The sequence below is a fragment of the Pygocentrus nattereri genome, chromosome 14, assembly GCF_015220715.1.
Source record: "Pygocentrus nattereri isolate fPygNat1 chromosome 14, fPygNat1.pri, whole genome shotgun sequence".
In the NCBI taxonomy this organism is placed as follows: domain Eukaryota; kingdom Metazoa; phylum Chordata; class Actinopteri; order Characiformes; family Serrasalmidae; genus Pygocentrus; species Pygocentrus nattereri.
This window is the reverse complement of record NC_051224.1, coordinates 41,086,347-41,113,926: the sequence shown is the minus strand read 5'-3', so window position 1 is coordinate 41,113,926 and position 27,580 is coordinate 41,086,347. Positions and strand designations below refer to the sequence as shown.

The 27,580-nt window shown below is 44.8% G+C and overlaps 2 protein-coding genes across 3 annotated transcripts; one reads left to right on the top strand and one right to left on the bottom strand.

The window, feature by feature from the left end:
• Positions 1-3,233: 3,233 nt before the first annotated feature.
• On the bottom strand, positions 3,234-20,362 carry c14h17orf75 (chromosome 14 C17orf75 homolog). 2 transcript variants are annotated; one of them, XM_017718333.2, is made up of 10 exons: positions 20,016-20,362; positions 15,333-15,407; positions 12,346-12,471; positions 11,378-11,506; positions 10,721-10,778; positions 10,489-10,608; positions 9,588-9,652; positions 8,260-8,399; positions 7,039-7,142; positions 3,234-6,018 (listed from the first exon to the last, which is right to left on the bottom strand). In XM_017718333.2, the coding sequence occupies exons 1-10, from the start codon at positions 20,162-20,164 to the stop codon at positions 5,800-5,802; spliced, it is 1,185 nt and encodes a 394-aa protein (XP_017573822.1). In that variant the 5' UTR covers positions 20,165-20,362; the 3' UTR covers positions 3,234-5,799. The 2 variants fall into 2 exon arrangements, with proteins under 2 accessions (XP_017573822.1, XP_017573823.1); XM_017718334.2 differs by lacking the exon at positions 15,333-15,407.
• Positions 20,363-21,479: 1,117 nt separating this feature from the next.
• rps15a (ribosomal protein S15a) lies at positions 21,480-27,364 on the top strand. Its single transcript, XM_017718332.2, has 5 exons — positions 21,480-21,575; positions 22,232-22,369; positions 22,795-22,874; positions 22,978-23,063; positions 27,223-27,364. The coding sequence occupies exons 2-5, from the start codon at positions 22,237-22,239 to the stop codon at positions 27,314-27,316; spliced, it is 393 nt and encodes a 130-aa protein (XP_017573821.1). The 5' UTR covers positions 21,480-21,575; positions 22,232-22,236; the 3' UTR covers positions 27,317-27,364.
• The last annotated feature ends 216 nt before the right edge of the window (positions 27,365-27,580 follow it).

Genomic DNA, 27,580 nt, shown 5'->3' with positions numbered 1-27,580 from the left:
ATGCTGGTCTATAGATTACCCTTCATACAGGCCTGCTGAAAGGAAGCTGCTACTGAAAATGAAGCCATGCGGAGGGAAAGAAAACAAGCGTAATGCTGGAGGACTTCAGGAAGGCAGGTGTGCTGTGCTACATTTCACTAACGAGGGAGCTGAACCCAGCGCTTCACTGAGCACAACATCTGTTCCCACTCTTAAAGAAGAACTCCACTGATTTTTCAAACTGTATGCATAATTCAGCCCTCGAGACGTAAACAGAGAGACTCTGGTGTTTAACGGTTCAGACGTCTTTACAGTGGTGGTGATGGGAACCAGGCGTCGCCATGACTACAACACAGATATAGACACTTTATTTACCATCCAGAACCACCAGAGAACCTACACGAGTCTTCTGAGTCTATATGGAATGTCGATAGTGGAAAATCTGGAATAATGAGTTTTCTTTGGGGACTATTTTGCCGCACAGCGCCCTGCATGTCTCCCTCCACCATGAATGGAGTTGAAGTTCTCTAAACTCTCATAAAACAGCGTCTCAGTCATCAGGCAGTGAATTCAGAACCAGTTCATGTAGGAACTTTCTGAGAGGACGTCTGGTTCCCATCACCACCACTGCTCTGACTCTGTGAGTTTATCTAGAACGAAGCGTCTCTGAACTGCTCTGTTTATAATTTAACCACTTCATTATGAGGAAATTCACCTTTTAAATGAGCCACAACTTTCTGGGGTATCTACCAAAGCACTGGCTGGATTTAAAAGGCAGGAATCTATACGTTACTCTGCACTCCAAAAACAAATGTTCTTTGGGGAATTCTTGGGAAAACAAGGCGTCTAAGGCTATGAGCACGGCAGGCTCTGAGGTGAGACTGGTTTTGGCCCTGAAGAGCCCATCACATTAGCGGGAGCACTAATTGGGAGTCTGTTCCAGTTCATCTCAACCTTTAAGGTCAATCAGACGGACAAAATAAAGAATGGAATGAGAACAAGGTCTCTGCCCATTGGCAGCTATAATTTTCATCTGAAATGACCTTTACTCATCGTCTAGAGTGGTCAGGGCCGTGCTTAAATCAGTCTGGGGTCAGTTCTGTAATGCACAGGTGACTGAACATGCTAGTGTGTCTCTACAGTGATTATCTCTTTTCACCTTTTGCATGTTTCTGTAATAAAACTAGGGATTCTATTCCAGCTTCCTCTGGTGGGAGAGCTGTGGATTTCTTGTCACACACTGCCATCTACTGGGCTGTAATAACAGGTGTTATTACTGCTTTCAGTCATTTTATGCTTTTTATATTCAGCACTGTGTGGAAGTTTTAGGCGTCTAAGCAAATGTTTAACCAGTTTCCCTCAGCAGTGAGTTTATCCCAATATACATCAGAATAAAGTCGTATTCATAATTCAAATAAACAGAAAAACAATAAACAGTAACAAGAATTTCTCGGCTCCATATTTTTCCCGGACACCTTCACAGCCGCCACAGAGACTCGTTAATATCATCAATTACATCATGAGCTCAATTTACTGAGCACTGATTGGTCAAACCAGGAGCTGCTTTTTAACTACATATAATACTGGACTTCCTCGAGGAGGAGAGGCTTGGAGATGGGTAAACAAACACACCAACATCCAGAAAATCTGTTTATTTTGTATTTTTATATATATATATATATATAATTATTATTAATAAATTTTGTTTATTCAAATATTAACAATTTTCTCAGCAAATAAACACAAACTACACAAACAGATTTTGAAATGCGTCTTGCAGCCCGATCACAGACTCACTCCCGTGGAATGCCCCCTGTCATCATGTTCTTTAATGGTCAGAACTCCCACAGAGCAGGTACTGTTTGGGTGGTGGGTCACTCTCAGCACTGCAGTAACACTGGTGTGGTGGTGGTGTGTTAGTGTGTGTTGTGCTGGTCTGAGTGGATCAGACACAGCAGTGCTGCTGGAGTGTTTAAACCCCTCAGTGTCACTGCTGGACTGAGAACAGTCCACCAACCAAAAATATCCAGCCAACAGCGTCCTGTGGGCAGCGTCCTATGGGCAGCGTCCTGTGGGCAGCGTCCTGTGACCACTGATGAAGGACTAGAGGATGACCAACACAAACTGTGCAGCAGCAGATGAGCTGTCGTCTCTGACTTTACACCTACAAGGTGGACCGACACGGTAGGAGTGTCTAATAGAGTGGACAGTGAGTGGACACAGTGTTTAAACACTCCAGCAGCACTGCTGCGTCTTGAGTGATGAGTGTTACAACGTAACATGTGATGAGTGTATAACTGGATTTTAACTTGTGCAGATCCAGTTTACCAACATGAGGAAAATCCTGACAACAGAAAATTCAAAGTAAACTTGTTGGCATTTTTGCTGAGGAGGAAATAAACCTCGGACACTCCTGGTCTTCATTCCACCACAGCAAACTCAAACCCGGCCCACAGACTCCAGGACACGCTCACTGTGCTGATCACTTTAATCACATCTACAAATCAGACAGAGGAGGAAACGTTCACAGCACACGAATCTTTACAAATCCACAGAATCACGTGATTTTAAAAGATGGCAAACGCGTTGACACATTTAATCACATTAGATCTACATAAATAGTTCATATTCAGGTTCTTCTCAGCTGGACTGACATGGAGTGAGGGAATGCTGGACTGTGTTTCACTGGAGAGAAAAGGTACATTTCAGTCAGTTTATACAGGAAAGCAACAGGTTTTCTTCATCTTCCGTGCGTCTGAGAGCGTCCAAGCAGGAACACAGGCCAGGCCGTGTTACTACTCATGGTCAGAGTCATGCTCTACTGTTCCACCGGCATTTTGAGACACTGCAGTAGATTCATCTTCCCACCTCTACAGTGCTGTGCAAAAGCCAGAGACCTCACTTTCATCAGAGTCAGGGGGAACAGCTAAATCTGCTCTCAGCTGAGGGTCAGTGAGTCTCTCTCCCTTCACTCCAGCTTCCGTTCTTCTCAGGTCCTCAAAGAACCTGCAGACACGCCTCCAAAGCTCAGTCTGAGAAGCTGGTTAATGATCAAACCCATTCAGTGGTGCTGAGGTCTGGACTCTGGGGCGGTCAGTCCATCGTCCAGCTTCTTTGTTTGATGTGTCCATCTCCTTTCCTCAGTGAGGTTCTTCTTGATCAGCTACACGTCCTTTCAGACCCACAGCGCTGAGTGGTCTTCTCACAGTGGAAGGATGGACAGAAACACCTGTGGATGTTCTCAGATCTGAAGCAGCTTGATCTTCTCCTCTCTCTCAGAGATCAAAGCTTTCAGCGCTGTTTATCTGATGGGGGCAGTTTTGGGGTCGACCAGGTCTTCCAGGTGGTTGTTAGGAGCCCCATGTTCTCTGGAGCTTTTAGTCAGTTTTTGAAAACTTCACTTAATTTCGCTTTCTGAAATTTCTATGAGGAACTTCTACATTATAGCAGTTTAAATAATGAAGGGTGGTCTCTGACTTCTGCACAGCAGTCTCTAATAAATCAAAACTGCACCTGAAAAGTGCAACACTAAGGAATGTCATTAACAGCTCATGCATAAGTGGCACAACCATGGTTTTTGAAGACGGACTGCCTTTTAACATTAACAGCTAGACTAAAGGCTGTGATCCAATAATCTCCTTGTCTTATTACTGGGCTGTGTTCCATATTGCCGAGAACGATGAGGTACAGATGAAGCTTGGGCAGCTGGTCAGTTCCAGTTCATCTGTTTTCACGAGATCCGCTCGGTCTTCACAAAATCAACAACCCTACCGCAACGATTTTCAATGAGTGACCACCTCATGCTGCGATTAGAGAAAGTGGGATTCAGTTCTACCAGTTTTAGACTAGTTTAGCTTTTTAGTCTTAGCATCTGACTAGACTAAGATTAGAAGACGAGCAAGTCTGAGATCCTGTTTACACCTGGATGTTTCCCGCGTCTTTGTCCGGTTAGAGCTTGCAGAAGGTGCGCATTTGGACCAGGGGAGTGGACGGGACCAAGATCAGCTTACATACAGCAAAAAGCACAAACCTAGAGCTGCGTCTCACTGGCTGACCTAACTCGACGTCCCAATACACACTGCTGCAAAAAAGGCTCTATACCGGCCCAAAAAGGGTTCTTTCACCTGAATAAAGGGCTCTTTGCATCAGGAAATGGTTCTTCACTGTTTGAAGCAGTATGCGCTGTAGACGGTTCTTTATAGAACCTTTTTGAAGCACCCAGAAGGGTTCTTCTATTGTTACAAAGCTTCTAACCCCTTTTGGTGCTTTTTTCAAAAAGGTTCTATACAGAACCATTTACATTCTCCCTCGGCCTGAAGAACGCTTTCATGATGAAAGAGCACGTTGATTAAGCAAAGGGTTCTTTGAGTGTTCATGGTTCTATACGGAACCAATGTCTTTACTAAAGAACCCTTGAAGAATCATCTTTTTTAGGAGGGTATACTTCACGGTTTTGCATGTTTGGGTCGCAGGTGATGCAACACATCAAATCTGAGCTGTTCAGGTTCCATCTTTCGTTTGTCTGCGGTAAAAATAAAAAGGAAGAATTGTTAATAACGGTTCTAGAATAAGTCAACAAACGAACATCGTACAGCAAAGAAGTGTTAACCGATTCCAGGACTGGTGCTTTCTAGCTTTGGCATTACTGTCTATAACAGCGACGTACAAAACTGTAACCGGCTGCTATTTAACTGTATCTGTAACGTCATCCTGCAGCTCTACTATCTGCTTCTCCATAACCACTCAGAAACCAGAAATTCAGGCGTGACTGCACCCGTTTAAAACAGATTAACGCATCAAAACACCACCTGATGTTACACGAGTGTCAATACTTCTGCCTCTCCTAGCCCTGTGACTCCTCCCCTATTCTGCATAAAGGTAAGGCCCCGCCCACTGGACTGGCCCCACTAACCGGAGACGTCACTGCTCCTTCAGTTAGAGAGGCTACTTATTCTAAATCAGCCATCGTCCCGTAAACATGCGTGTAAAGCTGGCGTAGGAAAACGTGCCGTGCATAACTTTTCTCTGAGATGCCAACAGTCTTTCAAATAGTACAGGAAAGACCACAGTTGATTGGTTGTCATATGTCCTGATTTGCATATTATGACTGATGAGGAGACGCATGTGGTTAAAAGCTCATCCAGATACATGAAGCCACATGAAACAGCCAGGTGTAAACGAGGAACGTGTGGATGCTCAACGTTCCTTCTACAAAATGCCCCTCGTAAATACGCAGAGTTGCCAGTTTATTACTACATGCACTCATCGGACTTATTAGAGCTGGGCAATATGGCAAAATCCTATCACGGCAAGAAATGACTATATTATTATATCATTTTTTCAGACGTCCAATCAGTTGGAAGAAAGAAAAAAAAAGTATGTAGTAAATATGTAGTAGTGCAACATATAAAAAAATTAGTGATTTTTATTCAAAATGATTATTTAAAAATATTCTAAATAAATTCAATAAATTTAATACATTATTCAAAAGATTCAAATCTGTTAAACAGACCTAATTTTGATAGAGTTGGTCAGCGCTCAGGATATTTTCAGAAAAGCATATTGTAATGTGACATAATTTATCACGATAACGACATGTATCGTCATACTGCCCAGCCCTCATATAAGCTCAGTTACTAGGTAAAGTTGCTGACCGTAGCACATATAGGGCTGAATAATGTAGAAGCTCCCTTCATCCTGTCCATCACTGCAAAGTGACCACTATAAGATATCAGGTGTACCTAATAAACTAGCAACTCAGTGTAATGGGCTGTGCACCCTGGTAGTAGCCCTCTGCAGCCCCCTGCAGGCTGCGAGATGTTACTGCACCGTATCCACAGCCTGTTCGGCGAGGAACTCCTCCAGGACGCGGATGATGCTGCAGGCCTCGGGCAGGCCGCTGTGCTCGGCCCGAGCGTTCTGCAGCAACACGTCTCCGTTCCCACAGCTCTGCAGGAAGAGGCAGCAGCGGAACAGCGCGTAGTGGCTCATCTCAGCCTGCCGGATAAACCGCTTCAGGTTGTTCATGTCCTGGATGGCCTAGACGGAAAGACGGAAAACGTTACACCGCAGCTACTGCAGCCACAGCAGACCACTGAGGCGTATCAGATTAAATGCAGACCCTTCCTCACATGCAGGCTGACCTCTCCTAACATCAGCCAAAGAAGAACTTCTCTTACTGCGTGTTTCATAAGCTGGATCTAACGGACCATCTCAGATCACGGTTAATGGACCGACTCAGTCAACTCGTTTCTACACAGCACTGCAGTGTCTGATCCACTCAGACCAGCACAACATACACTAACACACCACCACCACGTCAGTGTTACTGCAGTGCTGAGAACGATCCACCACCCAAATAGTACCTGCTCTGTGAGGGTCCATGGGGGTCCTGACCACTGAAGAACAGGGTAACAGAGTATCAGAGAAACAGATGGACTACAGTCTGTAACTGTAGAACTACAGAGAGCAGCTATACGGTCAGTGGAGCTGATAAAGTGGACAGTGAGTGTAGAAACGAGGAGGTGGTCAGGATGTGAGGACAGTACAACAGTAAAGCTACTAAACACCTTTCAGGTTTAACAAATGCGTCGTTACAGATGAACCTGAAGGGCAGAACTGACGCAGTAAATGTGGCGTTGAAAGGAAAGAGGCTAAGTAACCTGAAACAGCTAGCTAGCATATACACTACATACACTACACGGCCAAAAGTATGTGGACACCTAATTATTGCGTTCGGGTGTTTCTGCGACACCCAATATTAACAGGTGTATGAAATCAAGCACAGAGCCTTGCAGCAGTTATTCTTCAAATCCTCACACTTCAGTGAACCGTCCCTGAGCAGTACACATTTATTTACGTTATGTAGGCCAGGGGTGCACAACTCCAGTCCCGGAGGGCCGGTGTCCAGCACAGTTTGGTGATTTACCTGCTCCAACACACCTGATTACACTTATCTGTTAATAGCCAGGTTAAGTGGGTGTGTCTGAGCCGTGAAACATCCAAACTCCAAGACCGGAGCTGTGCACCCCTTATGTAGGCGCTCCTGCGGATATGAACCTTGAGTTTGAAGTTCTCCAGGATCTGGCGCAGAAGGAACGGGTTAAAGCGCTCGGCTGCATTGATGAAGGCCTGAATCCAGTCATCACAGAAGCGGTTACTCACTGCGGACGACACATTTTAGAGTGTTAGACACACAGAGTCAAACACAATCAGGACTCTGACTGAGGCAGGACGTCAGTCCTAAAGGAAGCAAATTGTAAAATTTCTATTATTTATGTTTGAATGTCAAATCCCGTCATCCGATCCGTTATCACGCTTGGTATTAACTCTAATCATAAGGCTACACATCACCGACATAAGCCTTTCATGACTACTGACTTGATTCTGCTGAACTGGTTCAGAGTCAGAGCTGAACAGTTGGAACTGATCTCGGACTTTCGACTAAAACCCTTTTGCTCTGAGTGACTCTAAACCTTAATTATCAGTCATAACTACCCAAACTGTACCGAATGTGTCAGTCGTGACTGTTTCAGTGTTAATTTTGTCTCATTTTGAGCTCAAAAACTCAGTAAACTCAGCTTTGAGCAGCTGTTCACAGAGAAAATCACCATATTTTACACTAAAACACTAAAAAGTGCTGAACTGCAGAAAATACGGCGATTCTTAAAGATCGTCACCGACTTTCAGGCTTTGGGACTCATTTACTTCAGAACACTGGGACCTAACTGCTCACCATGTGGCCATGAGGGACAGGCATGCAGCCTCACATCCTGCTCTGCAATACAGGGGCGTGGCTAAAATAAGGCTCCGCCCAGAGACTAAAACTTTTCTGTAGAGATGTAGTTTTTTTTTTTTATTTAAAAATGAAATGAGAAATCTTTCCATTTTTAATGACACTAAAAAGCACAAAGTTTAAAAAACAATTAGTGTAAATTTAGGGGTTTTTGGTTTGTGACCGACAGAAAGTCCCCTATAAATGACGATTTTGTATATATTTGGCTTTTTATGATCTCTGTTAAAGCTTTGAGTAGAAATAGAACATAAAATAGCTCTTGTAATTATCTAAAATCAAAATACTTCACTTTTTTGAGACCATTTAAGACCTAAACATCGGGCCGGACCCTCTTTCTGAGCCCCTGTGTGACATTAATATGTAAAGATGTACGCCGGTGTGAAAAGCTCCCGACCAGGCGACTCGCGGCAGCTCTCGCTCCCCCAGCCTGTTTTTATTCTCCTCACTCAGTTTCCTGCGTCTCAGGCCATGGTGGAGATGCTGACCTGCGTTGGTGAAAGCCGGAGGGCTGCTGGCGCAGTCGATCAGCAGGTCAGTGGGCGAGTCTTCAGAGACAGTTTTGCACAGAGAGGCTGTGGAAGGCTCCTCCTGCACCAGACCCTGCAGACTCGCTGCTTTAATGAACCTAAAAACAATCAACTTATTACATCCTGCTTTTAGAACACGGGTATAAACAGAAATACAAGCTCATCTCCAAAAACAGTCGGGACGCTGTGCAGAAAGGAAATAAAAATAGGATGCAGTGATGTGCAAACCGTGTAAACCATATTTTTAAAGGAAAACGCTACAAAGACGACAAATCAAATGTCGAAACTGAGAAGATTTATTGCTTATGCCTATTTTGAGAAAAGTTGGGACGGGGGTCTGTTTACCGCTGTGCTTCATCACCTCTTTTTTAATGTTGAATCCTCGGACCGCCGGACACTTTTCCACTTCCCCTCAGTCCATTTTAAATGAGCTCCGGCCCAGAGAAGGTGGCAGCGTTTCTGGATCCTGTTTATATTTGGGTTCTTCTTTGTGTTTTAGAGTTTAACAGCGTTTGTGGATGCAGTGATGAACTGTGTTCACAGTCAGTGGTTTTCAGAAGTGTTTCTGAGCCCATGCAGTGATTTCCACTACAGAATCATGTCTGTTTTTAATGCAGCGCTGCCTGAGGGCCCAAAGATCACGGCCAGCAGATACTGGTGTTCAGCCTCGTCCCTCACAGACAGAGATTTCTCCAGATTCTCTGAGTCTTTAATGATGTTCTGCACCGTAGACGATGAAAAGCAGAAGCTCTTTGCTGTTTTATGTTGAGGAACGTTCTTCTTGAGTTGTTGCTCTATTTGATGGTCCAGTCTTTCACAGAGTGGTGACCCCTCCTCACCTTTACTTCTGAAAGACTCCGCCTCTCTGAGACGCTCTTTATACCCAGTCATGTTACTGACCTGCTGTCAATCAACCACCAGGTGTTTTTTATCATTACACAACTTTACCAGCCTTTTGTTCCCCCGTCCCAACTTTTTGGAATGTGCTGTTGGCGTCAAAATGTGTAAATATTTATAGTTTCAACATTTGATTTGTTGTCTTTGTGCCATTTTCAATTAAAATATATGGTTTAAATGATCTGCACATCATTGCATTTTGTTTTTATTTACAATTTGCACAGCATCCCAACTTTTTTGGAAATGGGGTTGTACCTCATTATTGGTTTATTTAAGTTTTACTGTACGTCTTGCGATGTATTCAACACTAACTGTGGACTAAATGTGTTGTACTGTTGCATGTTGCCCCCTCCTAGTTACTTTAGACTGAACACACTGCTTTTCATTACCTTGTCACGTCGGTCTTGGTCCTCTCATCTGCTCCGGTGACCTCTACATGAGTGTGACTCAAAGCCTGCAAAAAAGCCGTCCACACCAGACATGCTCACCTCACAATCCCACAGACTGGGCGCGATGAAAAGTGCACAGATACTTCAAGTGATCAGTGATCAGGCTGGCCAGCACAGGTGACTGAGTTAATCTTACAGTGCCCTCTAGTGGCCATATAAAGTAAAGTGATGTACATCTTCAAATCTCCCAGCAGGAATAAAGCAGGAATTTCTGCTACTGACTGAATTTTGGATTCAGACACTAAAGCACCTCATTAAACCAGCGCATAATGTTTGTTTACAATGCAGTCTATCAAGAGAGGGCCGGGACGGCCACACGCGTGTTCGTAAGGAGAAGAGAGGCTCCGTCATTTAAATATTAACGGTTCTGCGTGATCTTGTTTTGTGAAACGTTTGAAATTGAAACAGAAAACAAAGGAAGAAGTATAACTTTGAATTAGTTCATATTGACTGTAATTACATAATGAATTATTTAATTTGCAGTCTTGTTGAAAAATCAGAGACCCTTCATTCGTTTCACTGCATTCCCTTCATTCATTGAAGTTTGGTATTCACTGTTATTCACTTCATTCTCAAAAGATATTCACCTTGTCTGAGAAACAATTTCACTTATTGTTTTTAAAAAGAAGAATTCTTAACACAAACCCATTCATTTATTAACAAAACAGTTGGTGATTAATTGAATACTTGGCGATTAATCGGTTAAGCGGTAATTTGTTGCAGCCCTAATGTTTAATGGCCGTTTTGACTGAAAACGACATCATTGGAGGGTCTCTGACTTTTGCACAGTGCTGTACATGTGAATAGTTGTGTAAGTAACGGTGAACCAGGCTTCTCTTACGGCGTAGAGGAGATAGCTGATGTTAGTCTGGACCAGCTGCACCACTCTGTGGATGTGCATGACCGACTCCTCGTACCAGCGGCTCAGGTACGGCCGGACCTCTGACTCAAGGTTCTGCATCTAGGACAAGTACACAACCAGCACTAAGACAGCAGTGTGCAATACCAAACAACAGGGTCCTAAATTAAGGAATAATCGATTATTGTCGGTTATTATCGAAAACTAATCTTACTTCTGGAGTCAGGCTGCTCTGCAGGCCTTGGACGTATTTATCCAGCTCAATCCTGAACGTTGGAGATGATTAAAGAAACTCACCAACCAGTTTCGGAGACTATTAGAAACTCACTGCCGTAAGTTTGGGGCCAGTTTCTCTGAAGACGTGTGTGTAAATGATCCTATGATGAAACTAATCTCCTACGAGTTTCAGTCAGTCAGTGTGTATGAAGCTGTAAAACTGATGTTTTGATGATGATCAGAGCTGTAAGTGATTTGATGACCAGCTGATAAATCTGTACAGCACTGAGAATCAACCGATAAACAAACGGACCCCCACAATGCCTCATATTTATTACCCCATAACTAAGATCTCACTGATTAATCAGGGAGTTTTACAGTAAACACGACATTGTAGCTTATTATTTAATAACTCCTCCATATTTTCCCCACGTTCTAACTTTATATTGTTCCCTAAACTCTCTAACCTGTGAATAAAGTGCTGGTTTAAGGTTTGGTGTCTAGTTTACAGCATTTCACCCTGCACTGTGTGAGTTATCACCGGATAACAGTTATTATTATGACCCTTTGGAGCGGTAGTGTATTCCTAAAAGAAAGCATCGTAAAGAGGAACAACTCCACACAGCTGGTGATCAGTCAGTGAGGTTAAGGATATAAGTTCAGGCCCTTCTCTGAGCCCCCGAGGAGACAGACCACCCAGCCGTTGCCGTCCGCCTCGGGCTGTTCTGGAGACCTCTCCTGCTCCAGCAGACAACAGTAGCAGCCCACCGCCTGCTCAGGAACACTGCAGAACATAGAGGCTCTGGATCACAACAGGATCAAACCTGAAGAAGCTCAATAAAGAAACTCCAGATTCTTTTATTCTCTCTTTATTGCCTCAGATGCAGTTTAAAGGGAGTCTGTCCTCTTCCTGTTGCTCCTTACATCATAAACGCTGATGAACACTAGAGGGCGCCTGTGAGCGAGTCCCCAGTGGGGGTGAATGAAGCTAAACCAGAGAACTTGTAGAGAGGAGAATTCTACTCTGCAAGGTCTTCTGGTTTTCTCAAACACTAGAGGGCGCTCCCGAGCCAGTCATAAATCAACGGGTTAACATGGAGCATTCGAGCAAAATCATAGTTTATAACTGCTTCATCGCTTTTACTGTAAAATAATTCCTTCATTTCCTGAACTGCTCTAAACACTTTAACACCGCTGTGATATTTAAGAGCTTTTAAACTCCAGTTACAGGAGTTTAAAACGGTTCATGACGTCCGAGAGCGCAAACAGCCAATGAGCTGCTCCGCTCGCCCATCAATCAGCACGCTCTAGCAGTAAAGCCCCGCCTCCTGCTGCCCAGAACCCGTTTAAACACACAGGTGAGTTTTCTCTGCTGCTTTAGTGAAACTCGTCCTCCTGCCGTCTGAAATTAAAGGAAAGTTCTGAGTGATTAGAAACTATTTTAACTGGTCGTTTTTAGCCGTTGAGCTCCATTCACTCCCATTCAGTGAGGACTCGCTCACGGGCGCCCTCTGCTGTTCAACAGGCCTGTTTTCTGATATAATGGGGGAAATAGGAAGTGGCCATACTCTTCATAAATTTTTGTTTGTCGCAAGAAAATATTAAAGAACAAACCACGGTTACCTGAGCTCCACCGTGGCGATGTTGCCCATTCCCCCCAGCAGGGCTCCTTTACTCAGTCTGCGGGAGATGTAGCTTCGCAGCTCGGGCTCCGCCTCGGCGGGCAGGCTGGAGTCCAGCAGGGTCAGGCTATAAGAAACGGCAAGTCGGTTACTATGGAGATCACGGTGATCACGGTGAGAGCAGCCGGTGAGAAGACGGACAGTTAAGCGGTTAATGAAGCGCTGATGAGCACAACGGACATTCACAGAGCAAACGACAGCAGCACCACTGGAGCCCCACGTTTAGAGACAGTCTGTCCACTTTCAACTTTCTATGGATTTTCACCAGAGCTGTCACTATCAATCACATTAATAACCACATTAATAACCACATTAATAACCAGTCAATCAGTCTTAAAGCTACAGAGTCTTTCAGCTGTTACACAGACGTACTAATGCTTTACTGCATAAGCACGCTAGATCTTACAGTTACTATTAGAATTATTAGATTCATTATTTACTCGTTCAAAAACACTAATATTACAGTACGTACATAAAACATTAATAAGTACCGATCTTGTGCATGCCAGTGTGTTCGTTTGACCATTTCCTGCCCTTAAGGAAGCCCAGTATAATTTGTAATTATTATTATTACCAATATCTGGTTTATCCAATCAATATTTCATCGATCAGATGCTGCTGATGGAGTTTAATAACATGTGATCTGGAGGCATCCAAGACATTAACTACTATTTGAGGGAAAAAAGTGAATTTTTATGTTTTATTATGTTTTATTATGTTTGCTGGGTTTATGTTTGTAACACACAGCCGAGATAAACGGTTTCAAACAAAGCGCTTAGCCTGTAATTGTGGTTGTCACAACAAAATGAACATATGACAGGCTCTGCTTTTTTGGTCGGGAATTTTAGGCCTCTACAATTTCCGTGATGCAAAGGACACAAAATCAAAAATCTTGAAATCATCAAAGAATCAAAATCATCCATCCATCCATCCATCCATCCATCCATCCATCCATCCATTATCTTCCGCTTGTCCGGGGTTCGGGTCGCGGGGGCAGCATCCTAAGCAATGAAGCCCAGACCTCCCTTTCCCCAGCCACTTCCACCAGCTCTCCAAGGGGGATTCCGAGGCGCTCCCAGGCCAGCTGGGCGATTTAGTCGCGCCAGCGTGTCCTGGGTCTTCCCCGGGGTCTCCTCCCCGGTGGACTCGCCTGTGACACCTCCCGAGGGAGGCGTCCAGGAGGCATCCTAACCAGATGCCCGAACCACCTCAGCTGACTCCTCTCGACGTGAAGAAGCAGCGGCTCTACTCCGAGTCCCTCCCGGATGACTGAACTTCTCACCCTATCTCTAAGGGAGAGTCCAAATCAAAATCAGGAGTCATAAAAACAGATTCCAGATGTAAAGACGGAAATCGCAGGATGTGGAAATTTAAGCAGGACAATCACAAATCAACACTACAGACCTCTGAGCACATTAATCACAGCGTGCGATTTGTCCTTATATGTCCACGTTTATTTTAGCGAATGTCGTTTTCCACACAAATCCTGCCGAACACATTTCAGCACTCGAGTGGCAGCAGCGCTGAATACACTCAACCCTCAAGTAGCTGTTTAACTTCATGTGCTCTCTAAATGAAAAGGACACTGGCTGAAAAGTCAAGGGCTCACAAGATCCTGCTGGTGTGGGTTCACTCCAAGCCAGGCACACAAATCCACTTACAGCGCCCCCTTGTGGAATATCGTCAAGTCCGCTATAAGTCAGCGAGAGCCATATATTACACCCTTAACTTTTCCTGCTGCTACTGAATGTGATAAATAAAATGTTTCAGTATTTTCTTCATATAAAAGTTCGTCCAGCGACTGCATTGTATCGTATTTTTACACCTTCTCATAGACCCAAATGTTAAGAAGAGCCTTTTCGTCCTTCAACAAAAATCAAGCAACCTTGTGGAACATTTTAGGACCATTTTGTTGGTGTGAAGTTTTACCATCTTGGCTGTAAATGTGCCTGTGCGCTGATGTGTTAGTACAGGCTAAAATATATAACAAACGAAAACACAGACTCTGCGCTGCTTTGAGCTTCAGCTCAGCGACAGCTGCTTTTCTCACATCTCCAGCAGGAAACTTCCTCAAAAGCGGATCAGATTCTCGTAACACGTCTCAACGGTCCACTTTTACGAGGCTGAAGTCGCTTCTCAAAATTCAGAATTTCCCATTCCACCTTAAATGGTGCAGCTGTTACATTCTGGGGCTTCAGGTACCATTTAAGGTGGAACGGAACAATTCAAACGAATCTGATGAACGAGACGCGACTTCAGCTTCGTGACGTTTTAGAGTTCCTCGGTTTCAGGAAACCAGCTGGAGTGACTATAAACACTGAAGTCCATTCATCCAAATCTCAATTATCGACGTTTGTCGTGAATCTTCCTTTTCCCTGCCGAGGTGAGACTGTGCGCTGGTTAGCAGACCTACAGTAACTGTGTTAACTGTGTTGAAGGATCAGCAGAGCTTTATTTTACTGTAGAGAGGATTATTTTATTATTACCTGCTGATCTGATTCAGCTGTGGAGCCGCGACAGGGCAGTGAAATAGCCGAATGTTGGCGAACCCCGTCACAGACAGACAATCCAAAATACACAAAATTTAAAAAAACATTAGAGAGGAAAAATAAAAAAAACAGGAGGTTAATATAAAATTGCCAACCAAACAACGCAAATTCATAAAGAAGGGAAAGTGTAAGTACATCCTTTGGTAATGGATTAATAGTGACAGCCCTAATCGACTCTACAGAGCTCTATACACTCCGAGACTGAAGAACACCTTTGTGTGGGCTACAGGGCGAAGATGAAGACTGGAGAAGAAGGTCAGTCAGACCAGATCAGTGGGTTAGGCACATCGTGAGCAGCCCGAGACGATGAGAAAGCCACAAAAACACCCGTTTAGTTTAGAAGACACAAACACTGAAAACCACAGAAGAACCGTTTTACCTAAAGTCATCCTGACTGGTCGTGGAGTCGGCCCGTCTTTGGCTCCAGGCCACGTTTTCCTCGGAAGACTCGGATCTGGACAGTTAATAATGTGCTCAACACGTCAGTCACAAAACGATGGAGGAGAAAAAGTGCAGATTTCCGGGTTTCTGGATTAGATTCTCGCCCAACACATTGACTCAGAAATGAACGTGCTCGGCCGTGCGAACGCTGGACGTACACTACATGTCCAGAAGCATCAAGACAAGACACTTGGAATCAGTGGATTCAGCTACTTTAAAGGGGCAACCCGGCCTAAAGCTAGCAGCTGAGGCGTTGTCAGTGTGGCGCCGCATCCCTCAGCATCATTAGTTTGACGTGACTGTCCGTCAGCGTTCTCTCACTACAATACCCAGCATGCCTGTGGGCTAAATCGCCCCTGATATAGAGGCTGTGGTGCTATCTAGCATTAGTAATCCTTTGTTAAAGGAACAAATGGCCCTCACTGCTTATCTGTCGGTCAGTTTCACACAGAACGTAGACGGACACACGAATCCAGCAGCTCCACACGGGGAGAGGCAGGTGACGTGTATCTCAGCCCCTCTTCACAGGCTCATAACTCTGGTCGTGAGTCACATGTGATCTCGAGCCCAACATCGGTACCTGACCTCACTAATGCTCCATCAAATCCTCACAGCAATGCTCCAACATCTAGTGTAAAGCCTTCCTAGAAAAGTAGAGGCAGTTACTGGTGCACGAACTCGCTATTAATACCTTCCTTTCAGAAGAAACGCTGGGATCTACAGACTTTTGGACATGTAGTGCAGCCAGTCTTTGGAGGAAAAACCATAAACGGACCGTATGGACCAGCGGTTTGGGAGCTGGGAAACATCAGAGGCATTAATATGCATTAATTATATTTCTTATGCTGCTACAGTACAGACGTTCATCACTGAGTGAAAGGGGAACTCCACCAATCTTTGGGAATTCTGAACATTACAGTGGACGAGATGTAACGGAGCATTTCACACCAAACCACTCACATCTTAACTGTTTAATTACGGAGAACTTCTCTTTACACATCAGTGGTGTTCCCCATTTTAAACGTCTCTTTGGGCCTAGTTCAGATTGCTGGAGAACGTGTTGCATATCATCGTCCAAAGAATATCTCCAAAACACGAACTTTCCAGGAGAAGGAACTCTCTTACCTTTCAGCGCACGCTGATGTAAAGAGGCTTTAGTCCAGGTGATTTTAGAGCACTTCTATTGGTCCAGATCTCTCCTCTCTCATAGAAAACAATAAGAACAGTCCCAGACGGCTATTTAGCACAATTTCTAAACTAACAGAGAACAAAACAGTCACTGAACCCCAGATGCCATCAGCCTATAGCAGCAATGATTTTATCAATTTCTTTAGTGATAAAATTGAAAAGATTAGGCAGAAAATTCTGAACACACAGTTAAACTCCTTATAATGCCAGTCTAGACCCTGAGAACATTACAGTCACTGCAGAGGCTGGAATCGTTTACATTACTCCAAGAAAATGAACTAATCAAAATAGTCTCTTCTGCAAAACCATGGACCTGTATTCTGGACCCAATTCCTACAGGTCTACTCAAGGAAACTCTTACCAGAAATAACTAAGCCTATTCTATCAATAATAAACTCCTCTCTTAGCCTCGGATACATCCCAAAAACTCTTAAACGAGCAGTAATTAGACACTGATTAAGAACGCTAACCTCGATCCCTGTGAACTATCAAATTATAGACCCATCTCAAATCTCCCCTTCATATCTAAGATCCTGGAAAAAGTGGTAGCAAAACAATTAAGCCCTTATTTGCATAGGAATCATCTACACGAAAAATTTCAGTCTGGTTTTAGGCCACATCATAGTACAGAAACAGCATTAGTAAAAATTATAAATGATCTTCTATTATTCACGGACCAAGGAAATGTGTCGTTGTTAGTCCTCCTTGACCTTAGTGCAGCATTCGACACAATAGACCACTCTCTCCTACTAGATTGACTAGAAAACCTTGTAGGGGTAACAGGAACAGCTCTTTCCTGGTTCAGGTCCTACCTCACTGATCTGTCAGTTCGTTAATGTAAAGGGTGAATCGTCTGTCCTCGCAAAAGTAACGTATGGTGTTCCACAAGGCTCTGTTTTAGGACCTATATTATTCACAATATATATGCTACCATTAGGCACCATTATCAGTAAACATGGCATAAATTTCCACTGCTATGCCGATGACACCCAGTTATATATATCAAGCAAACCGGATGATAAAACTAAACTTGGTAAGATTGAGGACTGTGTAAAAGACGTAAAAGACTGGATGTCGAGTAACTTTCTGCTACTTAACTCAGATAAAACAGAGCTCCTGCTTCTTGGTTCAAAATCAGCTAGAAACAAACTGATTAACTCAACAATTAAACTTAACAACCTCTCAGCTGCATCAAGCTCATCTGTTAAAAATCTTGGTGTCGTGATAGACGCTGATCTGTCCTTCAACGCACATATAACTAATATTACTAGAACAGCCGTCCTGCATCTCCACAATATCGCTACATTAAGAAATGCATGATCTCTACAGGACGCAGAAAAGCTAGTTCATGCTTTTATTACTTCAAGGCTGGACACTGTAATGTCCTGCTGTCTGGACGTCCCAGCAAAAGCCTCAACAAACTTCAGCTGGTCCAGAACGCTGCAGCCAGAGTCTCACAAGAGCCAGAAAGTTCGACCATATCAGCCCAGTTTTATCAGCCCTGCACTGGTTACCAGTTAAATTTCACATTGATTATAAAATCCTATTACTGACCTATAAAGCTCTAAACGGACTCGCCCCTCAGTACCTGAGTGACCTTCTCTCCCACTATGAACCATCACGCCTACTTAGATCACAAGGTGCTGCTCACTACTGGTACCTAGAACTAATAAAGCTCCATCAGGGGGCGGAGCTTCTCATACAAAGCCCCCCAGCTCTGGAATAACCTTCCTGTTAATGTTCGGGACTCAGACTCAGCCTCAGTCTTTAAGTCTAGGCTAAAAACTCACTTGTATAGTGGAGCCTTTGGTGATTAGTCTCCCTGTCAGATCTGGACCTGCTGGAGTCTCTGCTGCTCTGTTTTACTGTAATCTGTGGTCAGCCACTCTTTACAGAACTGACTCTGTGGTCAGCCACTCTCTACAGAACTGACTCTGTGGTCAGCCACTCTTTACAGAACTGACTCTGTGGTCAGCCACTCTTTACAGAACTGACTCTGTGGTCAGTCACTCTTTACAGAACTGACTCTGTTTTTTTCTTCTCCTTTCTCTGCAGAGCTGATCAGCTGCCCATCCTGTGCGTCTGATGCTGTTGCCTCTTCTGCCTTGATTGGTGCCGCTGCTCACCAGCCTTCTGGACCGGCTTGACCACCACTGAGCTTCTTGCTGTACAGCGCTGTGCAGTCCTCACCCTCAGATCTTCTCTTCCCCACTTTACTATAAAACTTCATACTAATAATGTTTGCTATCCAGTGTGGACTGTAGGAGGACAGGTTCCCCTTCTGAGTCTTGGTTCCTCTCAAGGTTTCTTCCTCTTTTAGGGAGTTTTTCCTTGCCACCGTCGCCGCTGGCAACGCTCATGGGGGCTCGGACCCGGATTTTCTTTCTTCTTTTCTCTTCTCTCTGTAACACTGATTGTTCTGTAAAGCTGCTTTGTGACAACACCTGCTGTAAAAAGCGCTATAGAAATAAATTTTGCTTGCTTGCCATTCATCACAAAATTGTCGGCTCTTTTAACAATAAAGAGGAGATGCATGGTTTTCTCTGGACAGTGATGGTATATTTAGAAAATGTTCTACCTAAAACCTTAAATAATACAAAAAAAGGTTCTGCTATTGTCATGAAATCAGGCTTGTATCAGTAGAAAAAAGGGTTCTGTATAGAACCATATGCAGCACATGCAGAGAACCACTCAGGCGTGCAAACGGTTCAACACAGAACTCAAAGCCTTAAATAAAACCAGCACCTTCACTAAAGAGAAGCCTCAAAGCCGTTCCCAGTGGTGGTGATGGGAACCAGACGTCCCTCTAAAAGCTCCTACAGAAAGTTCCTACATGAACTGGTTCTGAATTCACTGCCTGATGACTGAGACGCTGTTTTATGAGAGTTTAGAGAACTTCAACTCCATTCATGGTGGAGGGAGACATGCAGGGCGCTGTGCGGCAAAATAGTCCCCAAAGAAAACTCATTATTCCAGATTTTCCACTGTTTTCCATCATCAACATTCCATATAAGCTCAGAAGACTCGTGTAGGTTCTCTGGTGGTTCTGGATGGTAAATAAAGTGTCTATATCTGTGTTGTAGTCATGGCGACGTCTGGTTCCCATCACCACCACTGTAAAGACCCTCTGTTTACATCTCACTCACTGTGATAGGCAGAAATTTAGAAACATCAGTGGAGTTCCCCTTTAAGCACGGAATGGTTTTAAACAGAACGACTGTCTTTTCTAAACAACCCCTCACGCACCTTTATATCCGAGTATGTAGGATCATGCAAACCTTAGCCCATGTCTTTTCCCGTTCCACCTTAAATGGTGCAGCAGCTAACGTTAGACTCCGGCGCCAGACTGGACCTGCAGCACCGTTTAAGGTGGACCGGGGAAATTCGAGCCCGAAGCTGGCGAGCGGGACGGTAAGCTCGTGAAACGCCTCACCTGGTGTTCTGGTAGTAGTATATGGAGTAGTAGGAGCTGATGTGCTGGACCCTCGGGCTGTAGGCGCCCAGCTCCTCGCTGTCGAAGTCCGCGTCCTTCTCCTCCACATCTATGGACTCCTGGAAGGAGGAGGTCTGAGAGCTGAACATCGTCCTCCCGCGCTAAAACCGACCGACGATCAGAGGACTCGCGCCGTGGACGCGCTCAGGCGACGCGACAGCCTTTCGCGATCTGGATGACCATCAGTGAAGCGACCAGTTTAACCGGTTTAATCCGCAGCCCGCGGTCATTCGGCCGACTGCGTCCAGCCTGAAGACGGGGAACTGAAGGGGACGCGCATGCGCACTCGCACCTGCGCAGATCTTCATGTCATCGCGCCTCAGTGCGCATGATATACAGATCAGATCACGGCGGGCGGAGGAACCGGAGAATCATGGGTTTATTTTTTTATTAAAATCTTAAAAGAAAAGTCGTAACATTTTGTTTGAGCCACGCCCCCTGCATTTAGTACATAACAACAACAACAACAATAATAATATTAATAAAACACATTTAAGTTGAATACAATATGACCATAGCTTAATTATAATCATACCGTAAATAATAATAATGATAATAATAGCAATGATACCTTAATAAAATGTTGCCATGTAAAATGTTTACACATAATGTGTAATGTCTGTTTACACATTCGCTCTCAGTCTGTTCATCAATCCCCTCATTTCAGTGAACATTTAAATATTTGTAATAGTTAATTCGCATATACATCAAATACACACATCAACTCACACCAATTTCTACACACACACACACACACACACACACACACACACATACATGTGCACAAATATGACATGAATATAAAATTCTGTTAAACCGTTTTCTACATGATTATACTGAAAACATTCAATATACATGTGAACGCATGTCTGTCTGTCTTTGTTAGTCCGTCTATCTACTCTTTCATCTCTGTCACACTGACTAGCACACGCACACACATTCTCACACACACACACACACACACACACACACACACACACGCTCACTCACACACACACACACACGCACTGACCACCTAACCCCAATCCTCTATTTATTATTTTTGATTATTCTCTGGGTTATATTAGTTAAAATCCAAAAGTTTTAAAAGTTGAATGTTTTTTTTCTCTCTCTTGCTTCCCTTTCTCTTTTTGTCTTTCCTTATTTCTAATGGCGAAATAAAAATAAAGATTAAAGTCCTCCAAAGGAGGGGGGGCAAGAAAATTAAATTAAAAAATTATGTTTACACATAAAAAATATTGTGTGTATTTTTTACCGTTTAGATCCTCCGACAAAACAAAATTAAACTTATCATTATTATTATTATTATTATTATTATTATTATTATTATTAATAATAAAACCTCCTGAATCAGCCGAACTTCACACCTCCCGCGTGCAGGGGGCGCGCGTGCCTGAAGCGTCACCGCGTTCCCGCGTCACTGCTCTCGCGAGACTCCCGCTCTGCCCTTAGCGGCTCGCGCGCCTGCGTCCTCCCTCTTTCCGCCATATTGCAGAGCTGGTAAGACCGAGACGCTCCGAGCGCTTCTAAAAATCCGCTGTAATCGCGCCCATCGCCGCACCAACGCGCGGGTTTATGTCGGGAATGCGTTTGTGAGCCGCGTCAGTGTCACACCCGCCGGATATTTAGATCATAGGTGTTGTTTATGGAGGTGGATTTTACCTGATAAGCTGGTTCCCGGCTCGGCTCTCGGAGCGCCTGGTCCCGGTGCTTCAGCCGCCGGTCGAGCCCGTAAAGCCCCTTAACGCGGGAATGAGCGCGTTCCGCGCGGCAGCGGAGCTCGTTGGGTCTGCGGACGCGGTGTGTTCAGAGTCCCGGCGCCGATCCGAGGCCTGTTCAGCGAGGAGCTGCGTGTTCGCGGCTTTGAGCGTCTGGCTGAGGGAGTCGAAGCGAGCGATGGTCGTTTTGAAGCTTTAGATGATTCAGTGAATCTTTCTGTCCTTCGCCGCTCCTGCCTGACCTGCGTCCGCGCGGACCCGCACACTGCCGTGCGCAGAGGCTGCTCGCCACCATGGTCAGTGAAGCCATGAGCTGCGGGTCAGGCAGAGCCCAGGACGGCGTGTGGGAGATGAAGATTCACTGAACCGCTTGGCTCTGAATGTGTTGGAGTGTAATGTAAAGTGTGGTGCTGTTTTAACCCCGGCTTGTCTTCCCAGGCACCATGGTGCGGATGAACGTGCTCGCCGATGCCCTGAAAAGCATCAACAATGCAGAGAAACGGGGGAAGCGGCAGGTCCTGATCCGCCCCTGCTCCAAAGTCATAGTCCGCTTCCTCACCGTCATGATGAAGCACGGTGAGTCTGTGGTTTGGTCTCTTCTGCAGGTCCCAAGCTTGGGCTTGGAGTGGAACGTCTTCCTGAGCCAGCTCATGCGTTTGTCTGGGCCCAGTTTCCCAAAGCATCTTAGTGCCGGGATCTAACAGGTCCAGGTCTGTTCAGTGTGGTGTTGGTTCTGCCGTCTGACAGGTCACCTGCGTGAGATGCTTTGGGAAACTCAGCCCTGAACGTTCAGGTGAGGCAGGTGCGCAGCTGCAGTGACGGGTTTGAAAGTCGTGTGTTATGATGGAAGCAAAAGCAGCTCTGAGATGTTCTGGATCGTCCGGTCTTGGGCGCTCCTGTCCGTTCTCCACACCTTAGCTTGTGGAAGCGAGAGCTTTGCAGGACTAGGATTGAGTTTGGTTCTCTCCGCGTTGCCTGATGTTTGCCTGATGTTCCTCCAGGTTACATTGGCGAATTCGAGATCATTGATGATCACAGAGCTGGGAAAATCGTGGTGAACCTCACTGGCAGGCTGAACAAGGTAAGGTTCTCGGGGTTCTTCGAGTATGTGTGGAAGTTTTTCTGCATGACTTCGTCTCCCGATACAGCCGTGCACACGTATTGACTTTGTCCTGTGTGTCCAGTGCGGCGTCATCAGCCCAAGGTTTGATGTGCAGCTGAAGGATCTGGAGAAGTGGCAGAACAATCTCCTCCCATCCAGACAGTTTGGGTGAGTGTTAGAAATGCTTATACCAATTGAACGAGATGTTGCTGCTCCAGCAGTTCTTCTAGAGAACTTGCCCGGCTTGCCTCGTTAATTTACAGATTTTTTCTACCTCTATATTAACAGTTCAGTTCAGTTGTAAAGTCATTCCGTCGTTTACGTAAATTTTCTTCCCAAAAATGGTAAAATTTCACTTTAATTCGCTCGGGGAGCTGGAAATGCTGGAAAAACCAGTATTGGTCTAGTTTTCCTTTTCGAGGCATGTCCACCCTGCCTGCTGCCTTAGTGGCTTCCACACTTGACTTGTGGTTTGTCCGATTCCCGGACCGCTCGTGTCTTACGTGTTGCACATCCTCAGGAATTGTAGCGCGTCCTCAGGGTTTTCTTCAGGTTTGACGTTTGAGAGGCTTAAAATAAACTCCAGCTGTTGATTAACGTTTAGTGTTTGGATTGAAGTATTCGGGCGACTCGAGGCGTTTCGTTCTACGTCGGTAGTTTTTTGGCAAAATATTTCACTTTTTTTTTTTGGGCCCAAGTGTGATTGAATGAATGAATTTTTGGAATTCAGATCGGAGCGTTTAACACAAACACTCCGACCCTTTACACCATAAAAAGTTCGTTATAACCGTCGGAGTGCTGGTGGGTTTAAGGGCCCGAGTGTGAGAGCACTCCGTACGTTATTCTTTTTTCCTGTTCTGTTTGGGATGGTCAGCTCGATCCGTGCTGGAGTTTGGGTCCCCCCACCCCCCCAAAGGGCTGATTCGGCTTCAGGGTTTCATTCCAGTGAAGCAGAAGCTCGCCTAGTTTTCACTGGATCAATATGTTGATCTTAGTGGTTAAATACCTGATCAGCGCTGGGATTGAGCAAAAACACAGACTGTCTGGCGGATCCTGACTGGGCTGAGAAGCACTGGTCTCCATGCATTTCCGATATGAGCCTCAGTGGCTGTTCCGGAATAATAAGCAGACAAGCTGTGCTTTTAGACCAGAGCTCTCCAGTCTGATCCTCAGAGGCTGGCGTGGCTGCAGGAGACGCTCCTGATTCCACTCGTTTGATCAGCTGCTCAGCCTTCAGATCACGTGCAGCCCTGCTTTGGTGAAATGAAGACCTGCAGCCACTCCGGCCCCTGCGGGTAAGACTGGACGTCTTATTTTTGGGATGAGCGTCCAGTTGTGATGTTTTCTGGTCCGTATTGAGACTGCAGTTTTTTTAAGGTTGTTTTCTGTAAATAGGAGTTCAGGCCTGCTAGTTGTCGGCTTTCTCGATGTAATTTGACGGAGGACCATCATCTGCAGAATTATTATAATAAACACACCATGACCCAAAAACTCATCGATGAAGAACCGCGTGTGAGCGATGGAGACGGGATTACGACTGGGCCAGCTTCTCATTTAAACGTAGAGTTCTGACTGTCCTGCACTTTTTTGGACAAGTTTGTCCATCTTGTTCCATTCATGGAGTTTGATTTTCAAGCAGTTTGTAGGTAATTAGGGGTTTTAATGTACAATTTTAGTGTTTTTAAATTTGTGGGCTTGTTTGCATGTTTAGTTTCCAAAAATTTTTTAAATAAATTTTATATATTAAAGTTTCATATTTTGTTTCAAAGGCTGCTCCAGACATCCTGGTGGACATGGTGTCACACTTTGGCCCAGTCTCGTTTCCTTTTTACCCCCACCACTCGAGAACAAGGGCTAGGGGTAAAAGTTACAAGCAGTAGTGGTTGAGATCTTCCCTCCACCTTAAATGGTGTAGCAGTTACATTCTGGAGGTTCAGGTGTCGGAACTGCTGGACTATTTAAGGTGGAACGGGAAAGTTAGCTAGCTGGCTCCTGAGACGTCAGCATGCTATTAGTGATTTTTAACGCTGGTTATAAATTAAAACGACATTCCCGGGAACGTTAGGTCAGTGTTTTAGTGTAATTTAACAGAACTCACGTTTGTGGGTCTCCTTGGTCTCTTGCTCAGCATCTTGCTGGGTTTTTCTCTGAAAAACCTTCCTTTGGAGGGTCATGTAGCCCCAGCACACCAAAAAGGTTTCTGTTACAAACTTGACGTAACAGCAGAACCCTTTTTTGGTGTCACATAGAACCGCTTTCAAACACAGCACATTCTTTATAAATCTGAAGAACCACGTTACCAAGCAGAGAACCATTTAAGCATGTAACGGTTCTATATAGAACTATTGCCTTCCCTAAATTGTGCTGGACTCTAGCCCTGGTTCCCCACTCCTGCTCTAGGGCTTCATAACACTCGAGCACAAATCTTTAAGGGTTCTCTTGCCTATCATGTTTGTACTGTACGCACTTAAGGTTGGTTCTTCAAAGAAAAACCCATTGCGTGATTAAATGCTTCTCTGCCTCGTGAAAGGGTTCTTCAGATTGATGGACAGGGTGCTGTAGAGGGTTCTATATAGAGTATTCTTGTAAAGGGTTCTGTTTAGCGTTGAAAGGGTGGTCCTTTTGTCAGGTTTGTTAGTTTCTATCCAGAACCATCTACAGCAAATTGTCAACCTGAATGACGATGCAGAGAACCCTTCAGTCATGCAGAGGTCTTTGTGTTTATGGTTCTAAATAGAGGTATTTTTCTTTACTAAAGAACCTTGAACCATCATTTTTAAGTGAAAGGGGGAAATCATGCCTTTGGCTTTTCTGGCTTCCTTTAGTCCTGATTCTCACCCCCAGATCACTAATTGATCCTCTGGAGGCTTTTACATGCAGTCATTAGCCACGTTTACAGGCAGCGCAGTAATCCGACTGACAGCTCAAGCGGGAATAGAATACGTCCATGTAAACACCTCAGTCGGAACAGTCTAGTTGGATTGAGGCCATTCGGAGTAGTTTCTATCCGACTTGATCGAGGTGGGTTATCCTGTAAATAATCCGTTAAATAGAATAATATCCGTGTAAACGCCTGAATCCGATTACATTCCCTATCGGAAAGTTTCAGTCCGTTCTGCATGAGCGTCGCGTCACAGTGAGAGTTTATACCGTTCAACACGGCGGAGCAGAACCTGGTCTGCAGAGGAGACGAAGTTCATGCTCTGATCTTTAAAAGACGGCGGTGGGACGGACGTCCAGCTTATGCGTCTCAGAGCACGACGTCTTCCTCTCGGCCTTCTTTAATAAGGACGTGTGAAGGATGTTTTCCTGAGTCTGACGTCATTTTAAAGCAGTTAAAACACAATCACTGCTCACTGCTGCTCATCTCACTCTGACTGGACCTCACGTGATGCTGGTTGTCATGGTAACGTCTAAAGTGCTTCTCTGCATGTGCGTCGGATTTCTGGTAGTGAGCATGAAAACGATCAGATTGTTGACTAGAGTGAGAAACGCCTCAGTCTGAATCTGTAATCCGATTTTGTTTAATCGGATTGGCCCAAATCTTTGCATATAAACACATTGATCGTGCCTGCTTTGATTTAAATAGCTGCTTTGTTATTGATCCGTATAAATACTTCCCGTTCGGCTGTCGTTCCATCTGAACAGCTGCTGTCTGTTTAGTTTGGGCTTGAATCTCATGTTAAACAGGCCCAAGCGAGGCAGGTTGACCCCGGCTGACTTGCTTTAAGCGGTGAGAGGTTTAGTGTTAAAGGCGTCGACAGTCGTACCCACCGCCTTCTCCGGCGTCTGAGGAGACGGGGCTGCGAGGACGGGGTCTAAATGGGCCTTAAGCACTTGCATATTAACATCTGACCAGTCGCGATTTGATGCACACCGCAGTTGTCCTGCCCGACTGGTTGGTCTTTTATTAAATGTATTTATTCGAGACGACACTTGCAGTCGTTTAGAGACTAACAGCTGGTTATCTGGAAGCTTTCTTCGTTATTCCGGGCGGAATTGCTTTGTATGTTTTACTGCGTTGTCGGCTCCCGGTGCGCTCTGAGAGCTGCTGATTCAATCTGCGATGATTTGCGGCAGTTATTTCTCCATTTTCTGTTGAGTGCTGGAGTTTCTTTCACAGGCTGTTCAGATGGTAATAGATCCGTGTTTCTCGGAGCGAAATGCCGAAGGTTGTTTCATTAATTTCCCCAATATTCACTTCATTGAAGTCAACTGCGTAAAAATGCTTTAGTCATTTACAGCCTCCTGAGTTATTGAGTAGCTCTAATTAGTCCGTTTTCATTTGGGCCGTTTCGCTGATTATTCTTTGTTCTGTCTCCTGCAGGTTCATTGTGTTGACGACCTCGGCTGGCATCATGGACCATGAAGAGGCTAGACGGAAACACACGGGAGGAAAAATCCTAGGGTTCTTTTTCTAAAACCATGTAAAGGCGCCAACAAATAAACCAGTTTTCAGAGGACCAAAAGCGTCTAGTGTGGGTGTTTCTTGGTGAAACGTGTGCAGGTTTTAGTCGAGGGTCTTGGAAAGGGTGATTTGAGGAACGGGCGGCTGGAACGGGCGAGTAATGTGCAGCGTTTTGGTCAAACGTCTGCAGAGGAGCTTTCGGTCAGTAGTCTGCCACCGTCCACTCGTAGAAATAAAGATGTTAAGGTAATCTTTTTAAGTCTGAAACCACCGGTGG